The 15,066-nt window shown below is 41.5% G+C and overlaps 2 protein-coding genes across 2 annotated transcripts; both read right to left on the reverse strand.

The window, feature by feature from the left end:
- Positions 1-3,460: 3,460 nt before the first annotated feature.
- Positions 3,461-6,121, reverse strand: LOC142947990 (kelch repeat and BTB domain-containing protein 13). Its single transcript, XM_076089866.1, is given in 8 exon segments — positions 3,461-3,643; positions 3,797-3,954; positions 4,098-4,252; positions 4,437-4,582; positions 4,713-5,064; positions 5,182-5,366; positions 5,474-5,662; positions 5,750-6,121. Coding segments are annotated over 8 exon segments (1,656 nt in total). The 5' UTR covers positions 6,038-6,121.
- Positions 6,122-6,681: 560 nt separating this feature from the next.
- Positions 6,682-14,171, reverse strand: chkb (choline kinase beta). Its single transcript, XM_076088968.1, has 11 exons — positions 13,648-14,171; positions 12,894-13,002; positions 12,609-12,722; positions 11,898-12,031; positions 11,702-11,806; positions 10,268-10,326; positions 8,850-8,937; positions 8,631-8,739; positions 7,923-8,023; positions 7,725-7,806; positions 6,682-7,637 (listed from the first exon to the last, which is right to left on the reverse strand). Exons 1-11 carry the CDS (start codon positions 14,142-14,144, stop codon positions 7,566-7,568), a joined length of 1,470 nt encoding a protein of 489 aa, XP_075945083.1. The 5' UTR covers positions 14,145-14,171; the 3' UTR covers positions 6,682-7,565.
- Between the last annotated feature and the right edge of the window lie 895 nt (positions 14,172-15,066).

Raw genomic sequence — 15,066 nt, forward strand, 5'->3', positions numbered from 1 at the left:
CTCTGAAAAGTACTAGCCTGGAAATCAAGGTGAAACTAAGTCATCAGGTTTCTTCAATAACAATATAAACAAGGCAGAGAGATGACATTATAAGATTAAGAAACAAAACAAAAGCATACATAACTAGCATCACAGGTTAAAAGCAGGTGAAATAGGTGAGTTTTAAGTGCAGTTTTGAAAGTGGCGAGTGACGGAGAATGTCTGAGGTGCTGGGGGAGAGAGTTCCAGTGGGTGGTGGCAGCAATGGAGAAGGACCTGTCCCCCCAGGTCTGGTGCTTGGACAGAGTAGGGGGGTAAGGAGGTTGTCGGCGGCGGATCTGAGGTTGCGGGTGGGAGTGTGTCGTGCAGGAGGTGCGAAAGGTATGAAGGAGCAAGGTTGTGAAGGGCTTTGTATGTAATGAGGAGAATCTTGAACTGGATTCTTTGCTGTATGGGGAGCCAGTGGAGGTTTTGAAGGACTGGGGGGGATGTGATCTCTGGTGCGGGAGTGTGAGAGCAGACGGGCAGCTGAGTTCTGGATGTATTGTAGTTTGTTGATGGTTTTGGTGGATCTGGAATAAGGATGCTGTTGCAGTAGTCCAGTCGAGAGGTGATGAAGGCGAGGATGAGTGTTTCCGCGGCTGTGGAGGAGAGGGAAGGCCGTAGACGGGCGATGTTTTTGAGACGAAAGAGGCAGTTTTTGTGATGTGATTGACATGACGTTCGAAGGAGAGGGTTTAATCAAAAATGTCTGGAAGTGACCAGTTGATTCTAGATGGTCTCAATTTTTGCTTTGTAGAATGACAGGAAAAAGTTACATTTCTCAGCTGTGGAGGAGTGGGAGAGATTTTCCAAAGGTTTGAGAAGAGGACCTTGGGTTTGGCGGTACCGGAGTGGATGATGCCAGAGTAGTAGGTGGAGCGTGCAGTATTGAGAGTCAGCTTTACTGTATGGAGCTAAATCCAGGTCAAACATTTAGTTCATTTGAAAAACGAATTTGAACCTGAAACTTCAAGTTGTGGTCTTGAACATTGAAAAATACAGCAATGTATTCAAAATAAAAAGTTTAAAAAAAGTAAAAAAATGGCGAATTGTAATAGTATGGCTACTCGTTTTTATTAACTAAGCTAATATAGGCTAACATCAGTTGGCACTTGTTGCCATGGCAACTACACCAGCAGACTACACTGGGGTGAATAAACGGCTATGCTAACGTATTTCATTGCACAATGGATTTATAAATTCAGAAAAATATATTTTCAAAAAGAAACGGAGGAAAACATCTCTATACCTGTGGTGATAGATAACACATATGTATGTGCCCTGCATTAGTTTACTCCTGACAGAAGTGCTCACCTGAAGGTCCACTCCCTCCTATGGCCAAATGGGTCAATAACGCTCGTCTTCGTTAACGTAGCCGCTCATCCACCCCAGTTTGGTCTGCTGGTGTAGTTGCCATGGCAACAAGTGCCAACTGATGTTAGCCTATATGAGCTTAGTTTAATAAAAACGAGAAGCCATACTATTACAATTCGGCATTTTTTTTACTACACCAATTACAATTACCAACATTATAACATAAAGAGGAAAAAAAAAACGGATAAACTTTCAAAGACGTCCCCACTGTGAGTCAGTGGGGACGTTATTTGCACCATTGTGTTTGCTCATAATGTGATAGGGAAGGCCACTGATATGGGAGTCACACATTTTAGCATGAAAAAAAGAAAATAGCTATATTATAAAGTTGGAAGGGTTCAGTCATTGTCTTTTAAATGCAATGCCCTTGTGAAATCTTAAACTAAAATATTTGGAGTTCATAAACCACTCCATGTAACGGACAGGGTGACGGCTCTAGGATTTCTTTTTCCATGTCATATGACTGAGCAGTCACCAAGTGGGACAAAGTTCAATGGCCAGATATAGCAGTACACCGGCTGAGCATGTGCCAGACCTCAGATGGGCATGCAAATATAAACACAGACTACAACCAACAGATGAATGCTAAACCCTTTGGCATTACAAAACACTGTCAGAAAAAAACCTTGAAGGTATGCATTTGTTTTTACTGAACAACTGCACAGAGTGAAAATGGATTGATCAGCACTTGATTGTATAATTGTACTTCCACATTATGGTTTTAACCTGCTTTTTTGCATACACGCTTAACACAACATTCACTGAAAGATTTCACCAATCTATCATTTTCACATTAAACTCTTGTGTAATTAAAACATGTAACCAGTAGAACAATCCCTGCAGCTAATACAACTACCTACATGCAGAACTGAATACGACAGATACTTTACCTATGTCAGAACAGAGTCAGTATAATCCACTCAGGCAGAGGAAAGCTGTGACTTTGTGTCAGGCAATGAAATTCCTCTGTACTCAGGCTTGTGTGATCTGTGTGACTCCAGTGCCCTTGATGTGGCTTTCCTCAGGTAGTGAGGTCAGAGCTGTCGTCTCCTGTGCTTTCCAACCCTCCCTCCCTCTCTCCTCCTTCCCCAACTCCATTCTCTGGCTTACTCTCTCTCTCTCTCCCCTCCCCTCTCTGCCTGTTCCTCTCTCACCCGGGACATGCTTCATTTTGTAACAAGACACCAAACATATACAGAGCCTAACCTCATGTGCCTTGAGGTCTCTGCTATGCAGCTGAAAATGCTGCAGTGCTGTGTGAGGATGTAACTGAAAGCAATGTGACGTTTCCTTTTCAAGTACTGAGAGTCCCAGCAGTAGTTAACTGTGATAATACAAATGAAATGGTGTGATCAGAATGACAGCATACAAATCTCAGATTATTATCAGCAGATTCATGTGTTTAGAGGTTACAGGTTAGAGGCCTAGAGGCATAAAAGAGAAGATAAAAAACTAAAACATTTTTTGCAAACCAACGATTTTAGGTCGTACCATCACAACTTTAAAATCAAACAATAATGTAAATAGTAGAGGAGGACATTTTTTATTAATGTTAACCACAAACACAAATATAAACAAAGGGAGACATCATACTCCTGTCTTAGATTAGGTCTTAAATGTCATGATTCCCTACGTATACCCTTATTCATGAATTACCCTTATTAACCAAGAAAAATAAAGATTTTGAATCTCTTATACAAGGGAGAAAAGCAGAGATACTTATACAGCACCAAGTCCGTTTTCTTAAAAAGCAGTCTATGAAGTAGCCTTCCAAAGTGCAAACTGAACCCGACTATAACACATTTATAATATACAATGAAGTCAGGTTCTGAAGTTGTCAATATTCTTCAATTATTTTTCTCGCTGTGCTTGAGGTATACATCTAACTGTAATCTGCCTTAAAACTTAAAACAAACGGACTGGGATTTTAAGCACAAGAGATAATGATAATCCATATAGGGGAGTTTATCTTCTTATGTTTGAGGAAGGCTTAAGCACTATGACATTCAGCCACAAAAAACAATCACAAATTGTGTGCAGTATAGCAAAAGAGCTATCTATAACATTAAAAGTGAAGATAAAAGACAGCTTCATAGCGGGTGGAGATGGGTAGAGGAGGAAGAACTCTGAGGGAGAGGGTTTGGAGATCCATCCTTGCAACAGTGTTGTGCTCTATACTTGGCATCAGCACCTGTTCGTCTACAACTGCCCCCTGTCCTGCAAATGCCACTTTCTCAGCCTTGTGCACCTAAAAAGAATAAAACCCATTTTTACTTTAGTTAAACATATTAGGCATGAATATGAAAGACGTCTGTGTGCTTCAGATACACATAACTCTGCTAAATGGGAGGAAGTAGCCATGTTTTATTTTTATTTTTTAATCAACATATCTCTTTCGCACCTGTCCCCATCTTTGTGACTGCACACAGAATGATGTCACCACATTCTCTGAGTTGTTGCCACCAATCACAATCAGCCTGTCAGTGGCACCCAGGAAGTAAAGAGTAGGGAGGTCTGCATCTGCTCTGGTAAGGGTGGGAAGCAGTTCAGACCAGGAGTCTAATAGACAGAGACAATATAGAAGCACCATTCGTCATACGTCCTGATCAGTGTGTTAGAAAATAGTCTGTACAAGCTGTCTAGGCTGTAAAAAAAAACAACATATTCCTCTTGCCAAACATTGCTGTGCTCTTCTGCCTTACCTTGACTTGTGTTGTACTGCAGCAGCAGTTTCTCTCCAGTCCTCTGGATGCTGCCCAACACATAGAGACAGTGTCCAAGGCTAGTGGCAAGGGGCAAATCATGGGACAAGGACATGGTGAACTGGAAGTCAGTGAGTGGCAGTGAGGAGACAAACCTAAGGCAGAGATCATATTCAGTCACTAATACACACACCTAAGGCAGAGATTATATCCAATCACTAATACACTAACAAATAATTAAAGGATTACTTTTCTGAAGGGACCACACATCAATTAGAAAATGTGTTTTCAGTGTCATCCCAAAAACCTACCAGCTGAACTGATAAAGAGGACACAAACCTCCATGTGTCCTCCCATGGATCATAGCACTCTACAGCTGTATAAAGAGATGTGCTGGAGTCTGGGGTCACCAGTGAATCCAAGTACCAGCCTCCCACGGCGTAAATACAGCCTTCACAGGCCACTGCACTGAAGTGCCTTCTGTGCTGTAGATGCAACAGATGGGGACAGTTTTCATTAGTGTGAAAGAAATGACTGCGGAAGGCCAGGCAACTTTTATTTTGGTTGAGACGGATTGGTCATCTGCTTAATTCACACGGTAGAAGACTGTCTCACCTTGAGCAGTGGAGCTGTAGCGGCCCACGAATGAGTGAGGGGATTATACCTAAAGGAAGCCATCTTGAACTCCCAGCCTCTCTTAACAGGCTGGCGGTAGCCTCCTATTACATACAGGTAGTTATACAGGACAACTGCAGTGAAGCACCACTTATCAGCACTGAAAGGAAGCTCTGTAACTGGATACCAATCTCCGCTGTCCTCTGACCGCTTTAGGGTGAAGATATGTCAGGCACGTTCTGTTTCTGGGTCATTCCAAGAAGTCAGGTTCTCTTTCCTAAGGCTGCAGAGACGTCTGTCTCCTTGAATCCTCAGGTGGACAACTTCGTCCTTCTCTGCATCATTCAGACACCTGAGGAGTGAATCAGTTTTAGGGACAAGAAAGAAACATAAAGTCAACTCTGTCCTTGTAGCAAATCCTGATTACAATCCAAAGATTTCATCTCATGTACCGTTAAGCGCTGCATACTTGATAAGGTGAGGAAGCTCCAGCAGGTTTCTACTCAGGTAGGTGAACACTGTCATCTTCAGCTCCACACAGCAGATCTCCTGAGCCAGACTCAGATATGACAAACAGTTACCTGGGCTGAGTTCATCTGCGAGGACTGACAAGCACCTTGAGAGGAAGGCCTCGGCCAGGAGATAGCTGCTGACCTCCAGAGTTTTAAAAGGGAGAAAAAAAAAAAAAAAAAAGAGTTGGTTGGTTTTGGGGTGAATCACGGCGCTGATGGAAATCATGCGATGTCGAATAGTGTGCATACCTGGATGTGTGTGCCCAACTCCTCCTGAGGGACTTTAAACTGATCAAGGAAGGAAAACTCAAGGAGATTGTGGAAAGCGGAGGAGGACACATGTTCCAGGTGGATGAGGCTCTCTGAGGTCTCTCTCATTCTGGACCGGGACAAGGCTCGGAAGTACTCACTGCACTCGGAGAGTCTCCCAAGATCCACCTTAAAAATTAATTAGCAAAACAAAGTTTCTTCAGCCTTTTTTTAAATGAACGTGTACGGTTGGGAGGTTTGTGTTTTGTTACTTACATGGAATGCACATGTGCTGGTTTGGACCGTTACAGTGGTTTCGTCTCCATCTCCAGGGTGATATGTGCGAAGAGCCTCATTGGTTTTCCACTCCGAGTCTGCTTTGCATGATCCTGTATCTGTGATATCTGGGGATGCTATATGACTTTTGACTGCTGGAAAAGCTCCCCAAAGCCTTGTAAGAATATGTTTTGCCCACAAACCTATCCACTCTAATAGTATCATAAAATGTTGCCTGAGAGGATTCATCACACTGACAGAGTGTTGTTTGGATCCACGTTTAGACATTACAACAGTTTTTATACCGCCTGCACGTGTTATTTGTTTGAACTCCAAAGGTCTAAAGATGCAATGCACCTCTCACACAACCACTGCTCCAATCACGCTTTCAGAACGACACTGTAAGAGCTTGAAACAAGTGAAGACAAGTCCCCTGAGGAATTTAAAGCAGCCAATTCAATGGAAAGATCGAGGACGAACAAGCAGTTCAGTCCATGTTCCACTGGCTCGTCTCATTCTCCATGCTGCAGCTCTCACTGATCGACTTTGTGGAACAGCTGAGACTAAAGATTAAAGACCACATGCCGACAGAAACGGTTCATTAAAGAAAATAGTGCAGTGAACAGCAACATTAAATCTTCAATTTCAGAACTCCTGTTTGTTCCGAGACAGATCCAGTCGATTCAAAAGTGTCCCTTGATCTTCGAGCGGCGTAGTTTTTTTCCGGGCTGGTCTATTTTTGGCACATGGAGGTGGGACATACAGTCAGCCCTCTGGGTTCAAACTAACTCTGCTCTTGACATCACCATGGGCCAATCAAGTTTGATCTTATGAGCGTAACTTCCATGTTCGACAAAATGCATCAATGCATTTGTTAAAATATCTTTTTACAGAAGGATACGTAGTATATAAGAAAGACAGTACAGCACTGATACAGGTTCTAAGCATACATGTTTATTAGTTTTTAAATGATACGTCTGTTGTGGAAAGAGGACAGAAATCCTACTGAGAAATATAAAAAAAGGGATCAGAATAAGTCCAAACCCCGCTTCACATTCAAATAAGCCAAAGAGAAAGTCATGATGAGAATTTATTATAATATAGATCTTACTTCATTCTGGATCTAATTTAAGCACTTCAGGTTGACATGGTTACATGCATATGCACAGATGGACATTTTAGTTAACCTAATACAACAGGTCAGAATGACAAAAACAAAAACACAAGCTGAATGGAATACGGGCAGACAGTTAAACTGTGCAGTCAATAGATCCAATAATTGTGACTTAACTGCCTTATGCTTTGTAACCGTTCTCTTAAATTTACATTATTGTTGACTACGGTGGTACTGTTTTAAACAGCCCGTGTGCAATAATTTGCTGAATGTGGGTAAGTTTTTAACTTAATTGGACCTTGAACAAAAAATCGGAATACAGAATAAACATCAGAAGAAAGATGTGAGGTAGAAGGACAAAAAACACGAAAGCAAAGAGATACACAAAAACCTACCCACACCAAAATGACTAGAACAGTAAAATGTACAGTCTGAAGTTTAAAGACAGGATTTCTCTGGCAGCTAACATTACAATAGTCGACCGTCAGAGTGACCGAGCCTCTCAAATGATTAACAACAACATTCAATACTAAAGAGCTCGAACAAAATGTCCCACTGTGTGGAGAGTGGCTTCAATAAAAGGGGTTGTGTTCAAATCTAAATGTCCATCCTTCATCCAACATTGCTTGTCATAAGGAGAGCTTCATAATACCGGAGTTTCAAGAACATAACACAGTCGAAAGAATAGACATCACATTCAGATCAACATGGTGGAAATCCGGAGAAGAGCTTTTTTTGCTTGGAGTAGGCATCAAAACGACACATGGCATAGTCCTGCAAAACAATATGGTTTACCATGAGGCACGGTTTACTAAAAACATCTGGTGTATTGAACTAAATGTAGTATGTTGCTCTGCTTACCATGTATCCAAACTCAATCTTGGATATCTTGGCTTGAATGATGGACCACAGCCCCCAGAGGAAATGTGATGCTAACGCGTACCTACAAATCAGAGCAAACAACGATGGAGACATAACAAAGTCAGGGTTCTGGTGCTTCTGTTGTAAATGTTAACTGTACATAGCGCTGCTGTATATCATTGGAACACCACGTGTTACCTGTTAGCTTCAATTATCAGGTCCTCTTCCATCTGTGTCTGGTCCATGGTAATGTCAGAGTGTCTTCTCCGCTCTGCCAAATAACCTCTCATAAAATGAAGCTGAAACAAAAAGCAAAATGATTCGCGACATTTTATAAATGTAGTAAGTTATCATCTCTTGATGATTTATTACATCCTCGTTTGTTCAAGCCCTTTCTATTGCCCTGCACAACAGTGAATATTGCAAAATAATCCCTAACTTTGTTTTCATTTGGTTATCTTCAGACGGTAGTGACATTAGTTTCAGCCATTGGGGGAAAAAAGCTCCAGTATCTAATTTACAAAACAATTGCTTAAGTGTACAGAAAGATAAATTATGATTTAAATAATGGATATAGCCCTCTCTTCAACTCAAAATTGCGCTACCATGTTTTTGTGGTCGGAGCACTGAATCTGAGCATCACAGGGGAAATGGAAAATCAACTCTACAATCAAACAGTATTTATCAGAGTGACACAAACAATTGGGAACATTTGTATTAACTGGTAAATTCGTTGATGCAGCATGACTGTAACTATTACGGTTTGTATTTGAGATCAATATGAAGGCACAGTTTGAAAATGGGTGGGGTCCGAGCAATGGCGCTGGAAGTCGGGGGTTGAAAGTGGGGGAAGGGGCCGTTAGAAAGGTGGACTGTCTTTGTCAGCTGTTAGGGGTTTGGACTGACCTGCTGCTCTCTGGTGGGATAGTTCTCCGGTATGGCTTTGTAGAAGGGCCACTGGTTATAGGTGTAGTCATACATCCACTCACAGAAATGGTTCCCAAAGTCAAAACCCCTACACAAAAGAAAACATTATGGTGTTGATCTAGAATTGGAGCTCAAACCACTAGTTTCTAAACAAAAGATATCAATGTGGTTGATGAACAAAAAGAGTTTACACTTTACCTGTAGTTGTAGCTGCTGTACTCAAAGTCGATGAGCATGAGTGTATCTGTTGAGTGCTGGTCCTTGTCATCCAGCATCAGAATGTTGCCTGCAGCGGCACAACAACCATCATCATCATCCACACGCTCTTATTTGACCTACCGTGCGGTTTAGACTAGCGGATAGTTTAGCCTAAAACTAAAAACTATTTCTGTTATACTGACAAATATCTGAACTATTCAGACTGGTCACCACACACAGGATGATGCATGTGAATTAGTGCTGGGCGGTATGACCAAAAATTTGTATCACGGTATTTTTTAAGATTCTGCTGGTTTCACGGTATTTGTTTTCCCCTTGACTGTGTTTTTATATAGGTTTATAGTGGCTTACTCTACTGTCAGGAGTACATAGAATATAAAAACATGTTAATGTCATCATGTGTAAAGGCTTTGCTTACTATAGGGTGTGCTCGTTTGTTCGTATAATGTTGGGATAGCAGTTAGGCTGAAGTATTTTCGCCCCGGTAAGACGTACCTTGAATCCAGTGTTTTAATCATTGCTCTGAGCCCGTCTTTCTCGACTGTCTGTAGCGGGACCATGTCCTTGCATAGCTGGATCGTTATTGCGTTCGTAATGTCGCTCCGCCGCTTGCTTTTCTTGTCATATGCAGCGCTTCGAGCAAATGCCTCTTCAAGCGATGTGTGACCCTTTGGCTTCACTCGCGTTAACGTTACCGGTTGACGACCGAAATCACACTCTTGGTATTCCAACTCATGTTTTCTGCTGAGGTGATGGAGAAAGTTGCTCTGTTACAGCAGTGGCTCGACACACTTTGCAATATATAGTCTTTTGGACGTCGGATTTTTACAGGATTTTACTGTAGCGACGGAGCCTCTCCCAGCTGTTAGCAGACTGTTGTGCTCGCGGGCTAGCTAGCGAGCTGTACCCAGCATGCCGTTCGGCGGTGTAATTTTATAAATGTACAATTATTAGTGTTACAAATTGTTTATGTGTCACAAACTGTTGTGTCGTGGTGTTTTGTCCTGTTAAAGAGCGTTAGTTGTGGGTTATTAATTGTTGTTATAAAGTTATAACCATGACGAGGGGTCCCTCTCAATACACTTAAGACAACTAGCTCCGACCGCAGCGCCCTTAGTAGCGAACAATATATTTTGCTGCCTGTTGAAGAGCGACAGCAGTTGGTCTCGGCTATGTGAAAAATTCTTATCATACGGGTAATTAAAACTGGTATAACCGGTATACCACCCAGCACTAATGTGAATGTGAGCTATTTCTATTAATACCTACACCCCAGCCTTCTTTGACTTATGTTATATACTGCTCTCCTAAGCAATGCGACAGTGAAGCCAGCGGGCTGATCAATCAACCCAGATAAGAGGTGTGACGATACAAGAGGAACGAGGATCTGTTTTTACCTTCCTGGACGTCATTGTGGCAGAACACCACTGACGATGGAGTCGCTGCCAGCAACGCACTGTTGTGGAGACGAGAGCCAGATGAACAGAGTAGGTGATGACAGAAAGATATTGTCAGTGTTGCATTCACAGGTTAAAATCTAAATTCTTGTGTAAGCAAAAGAAATGATGTACCGTATTTTCCGCACTATAAAGCGCACCGGATTATAAGGCGCACCTTCAATGAATGGCCTATTTTAGAACTGTTTTTATATATAGGGCGCACCGGATTATAAGGCGCATAGAATAGAATAGCGTCGTAAGCGTGTCTCTTGAAAGGTGCCATTTTGGGGTCTTTATACACACAAGTGGTGTTGGACTAGGAGTAAGCACAGTACCGGTGTTTACCGCGGTGCGGCTTTGTAGTTTACCAGTCGTACTGAAACATTTTGACAGAGCGCCGTGTACAACCAGTATGGATCAACCAATTAACCAATTGATCCATATATAAGGCGCTCCGGATTACAAGGCGCACTGTCGTTTTTTGAGAAAATTAAAGGCTTTTAAGTGCGCCTTATAGTGCGGAAAATACGGTAATCGAATCAGATATGTCTTTAGATGACTGCTGCAATACACCAGGGGATTTTCATGCAGACTGCTACTTATCTACAAGATAACAAATGTTCTCATAGATAACACTGACAACAAACACCGGGCTGATGTTCTGCTGGCTGCCGAGGTCAGACTGGTTGGAGGACTGATGTCGTGGAGGCACTGGGACAAAGGTCAGCCATTAGACTGAAACCAAAGATGCAGCTTCTTTTCCCCTAAACTATTTTTTTGCGGGCAACAAATCTCAAACTATAACCCTTACAGCCTTCTTCATGTAGCATATACATTTTCAAATAAATATACATAATGTTTAAGTCCCAATGGGTACGTTTCATGACATTTAGTTTGAATACGGCACACGTTGGATGAATAGAAATGAATGTAGCCGAGCATATGCTAGATAACAAGGTACCCAATGTGCTGTCTCACATTGGTTTTCAGAATCAGGTTCTAAGGGTTACTTTGAAGCCCCATTGGAAGCAAAAAATGTCTACAAAGACGTTTAACTGTTTAGTTTCCCTCCTCTGTTCCTTTGATCACCTGGGACACGACGATAAATTGTGTTTGTTTTTCGTGGCCTTCCAGCATCAGTAGTTGAACGGGTTAAACTGCCGCCCTGTCTAAAGTCTAGATGGAAATTTGTGTGAATACACAAAATACAAACAGTAAGAACAGCATCAACATTGTGTAACTTAGAGTAAGCAACATGACCAACCATCTTGTTAACACTTGTTACAGTCATTCCTTAACTGTACCTGCCACAACTTTAGGGCTTTATGTATAGCACATGTACAAAGTCACTCCATGCAATAAACAGCATTTGTGAACTGTGCCCCAACTCACCGGAGGCTCTCCAGCTCAGCAGGTAGGTCCAACTTCATCAGCTTCTTGTACTTCTTCACATGTGCTTCACGCAGGAAAGTGAGGGACATCACTTGATCCATGTATCTGATGGAGGAAAAAAAAACACAGTATGATTAATCAATAAAAAACAGGCAGCTTTAGTAAAAGACATAGAGTGATTTCAGGTTGTCCGTACTTGTTAATGGTCCCAAAGAGCCACTTAGGCTCTTTGTTAAAGGGCATGCTCATTTCATGGAAACGGGCCAACTTGGTGGCAATCTCAGTTGATATGGCTGGATTTGACAGTTGATCCGTGCGCATGCGAGTATTCTGTAAAAACAGAGAAATACAGATTATACAGATGCTTCCTCTACATTAGGAACTAGATCAAGTAAATACACTAGGAGCTTTAAATCTACACACGTGATAATAATAATACATTTTATTTTATTTATATAGCGCTTTGATGGCGTTACATAGGCAACTAAACAGTTTATAAGAGAAGATAATCCTTTATTAGTCCCGCAGCGGGGACATTTACAGGGTTACAGCAGCATAGTGGATAGTGCAAACAAGAGACTTAGTAAAAACAAGATCAAAACAAGTATTATAAATAAGTAATAAACAGTAAAGAATATTAAATAAGTAAAAAAGTTTTAAAAAATCCACGATACCTAAAATACAACTATAACTAAAAAAATAAAAATAATATATATATATATATATATATATATATACAGACAGAATAATTGTTGTATTGTGAACGTATCTTTAAAGATGTATTCAATAGAATCTGCACATTGTAGTTCAACCCTTAATGTTGAATGAATTATACAACGCATTTTTATCTTATGAAAGTCAAGGATACGTGTCACTATGTCTCCACACGTTAGGTGTGTATTCATACCGGAAGGTACTGTTCCAAGCGTCCTTCAGGGAAGACGCCGTAAAGTTTTGGTCCTAGAGTTCGTTCCGCCAGGATTGCAAACATCACGCTCTCCAACACCAGGGAGTCCACTCCCTACATCACAGGAAGACAGTCAGACACAGTGTGATGCTCTTTTAGTTCATACGGCCATGTGAAGGAAAATGACACTGCTACGGTAGATTGACTACAATGGCGGTATACAATTTTCTCCCCATGATTCATGGTGAAATAAATTACTGAGGATCCCCTACTAGGCAGACCAACCTGTAAGATGGCACCATATACTCTGAGGAGCACCTGGTGAGGTTCCTCTCCCACACAGTGTACACGGTCCGGCAAACTACACAGGTACAGCAGATTACTCAGTCCACCGCTGCCAAGGAAAAACACCAGCGTTATCCCATCAGAGCAAAGTAAATTCAACCCCACAGAATCTAGTCACACAACACCAGTAGATCGCTCTTAGAATGATTTTATTGGGGGCGATGGCATCAACTTCTATCTAACTATTTTGCCATCAAGTGACTGATCATTTGCACGACTTATTTAGCCGTGCCACACTACTATGAATATGTACAGAATATGCTCTTAAAATTTCTACATTTTGCTACTGTATTTTATTTCTTACACTGCTTTTTTGTGTTTTAATGACTGTTTTTAATGTTTCAATGATTGTTCTTAATTTTTTTTAAATCTCCTTTTCTTTTGCCTTATGTTTTGATGCTTTTATGTGAACACCTTGTTGTTGAAATGTGCTATACAAATAAACTTGCCTTGCCTTACAACCCATATATATTTATATATATCCCACCCATAGTGTGTGTTCATATCTATACAACTGCAAATGTATATCGCCTGCTTGCGACACATGTAAATACGTTTTTCCTACTGCATATATCTCAGTGCATTCATATCACACCGTTCTTACTGTAGATAGCCTTTCTTAGCGCATGTATATCCACCCTACTGATGAGGTAAAGAAGTAGGCCTACTGCAAGCTGCAATTGCCATTATTTACCTGACGATGCTGATTTGAAAATCACCCTCTTTGATGGTCTTCCAAGACCCTGACAGAAACTCTCGGCACCAAGTAAACGCCCTGCCCCTGGTGTCCGGGTCGACCTCCTCGGTTCTCCCATCTCTGAACGCCTCTGCCTCCGAGTCGTCATCACAGTTTGCCGCAAACAGGGGACTCGGGGTCCTCGCGTTTCGCTCGTTGACGAGGAGCGTACTTACCGCTCGTATCTTCTCCGCCGGAGGACCCCCAGCTTCTGTTGTGACACTCGGGATGTTGCCGAGAAGGCCCGACCCTTGCGTCTCCGCTGTGCCGCCGCAGTTGCTGCTGGTGGTTACATTTCGACTCGACTGCATCGTGAGTTCCCGGGCGAAAAGTAAAGGAAGACCGGTGTGAAATGCCGGTCTGAACGAGCATAAGGGACGCACTGTTAACCGCAGTTCACTTGTTCGGCTACTTAGCCGGAAAAGCGAAACATAGCGGTATGGTTTAAGCCTCATGGGGGGAGGTTGACGACAGACGACTGTTCCTATTCGCACGCGCAGTAAGAAGTGATTTGCACTCATTGTTCGATGTCCAATCACAGTTTGATTCCGCGTTAGATTGTTCAGCTCATTGGCCGTTGCGAGGAGGTGACATTGTACGTCGGCTTCCCGGTATGCTGAAGGCTTCTGGGAAATGGAGTGTTTTCGGCGTATATACATCCTTGAATGAATAATTTTGTTTTTGGTACAACCATGGGTGTGTGAGTAATGTTATAGATTACATTATAGGCTACGATAGTCCACTGAGAGATGTGGTTTTATGGTGAATGCAAGTTCTGAACGTGTTTTAGGTTTTGAGTTGGATTATTAATAAACTCATATCGGCCTGCCGTTTTAAAAACAAATGGGAAAGGTTAGAGAAAAGTATGAAAACATTTTTTTTTCTCAAATTTTCACAGTGTGATCCCTTAAATTAATTCCAACACCCCCTTAGTGGGCCCTGACCCCAAGGTTGGGAACCATTGTTGGACCACCTATTATGTCAATTCTTCTTTTCTTTATATTTATTCATATTACTGTGAATTATTGTCTTAAAATGTGTTATACGTTTATATTTTAATTTACAACTGTATTCATTAATAAATACAAATTACTGTTTGTTTCGTTCTTTGTGATGTGTTAAGCATATTTATTTTTCACTGTATTATAGGCCTAACTGCTTTAAGGTGTAGCATGAGTGGTAGTTAAATGTGCAAAGGCATTCAAGAACACTGGCATTGTCCTTTAAAGACTTTGAAAACACACAGGATAATATACAAGTTCTATATTCCAATCAATCACAAATGACTTTAATGTTTTATTAGCTTAATGCAAGATGTAACTAGGTAGGGCTAAGTCAGCTGGTTTATTTAATTAGTGGTTTTAGTTTATTCAAAAA

This window comes from Anarhichas minor, unplaced genomic scaffold (genome assembly GCF_050575085.1).
Source record: "Anarhichas minor isolate MPS153535 unplaced genomic scaffold, ASM5057508v1 ptg000011l, whole genome shotgun sequence".
Lineage (NCBI taxonomy): Eukaryota > Metazoa > Chordata > Actinopteri > Perciformes > Anarhichadidae > Anarhichas > Anarhichas minor.

Excerpts from the sequence above, each read along its gene's own strand:
- chkb (XM_076088968.1), bottom strand. The coding sequence starts at position 14,144 with ATGAGGCTTAAACCATACCGCTATGTTTCGCTTTTCCGGCTAAGTAGC. Across the intron at positions 8,740-8,849 it reads TACAGCAGCTACAACTACAG|GGGTTTTGACTTTGGGAACC; the intron begins GTAAAGTGTAAA and ends TCTTTTGTGTAG. Across the intron at positions 8,024-8,630 it reads ATCCCACCAGAGAGCAGCAG|CTTCATTTTATGAGAGGTTA; the intron begins GTCAGTCCAAAC and ends TTTTTGTTTCAG.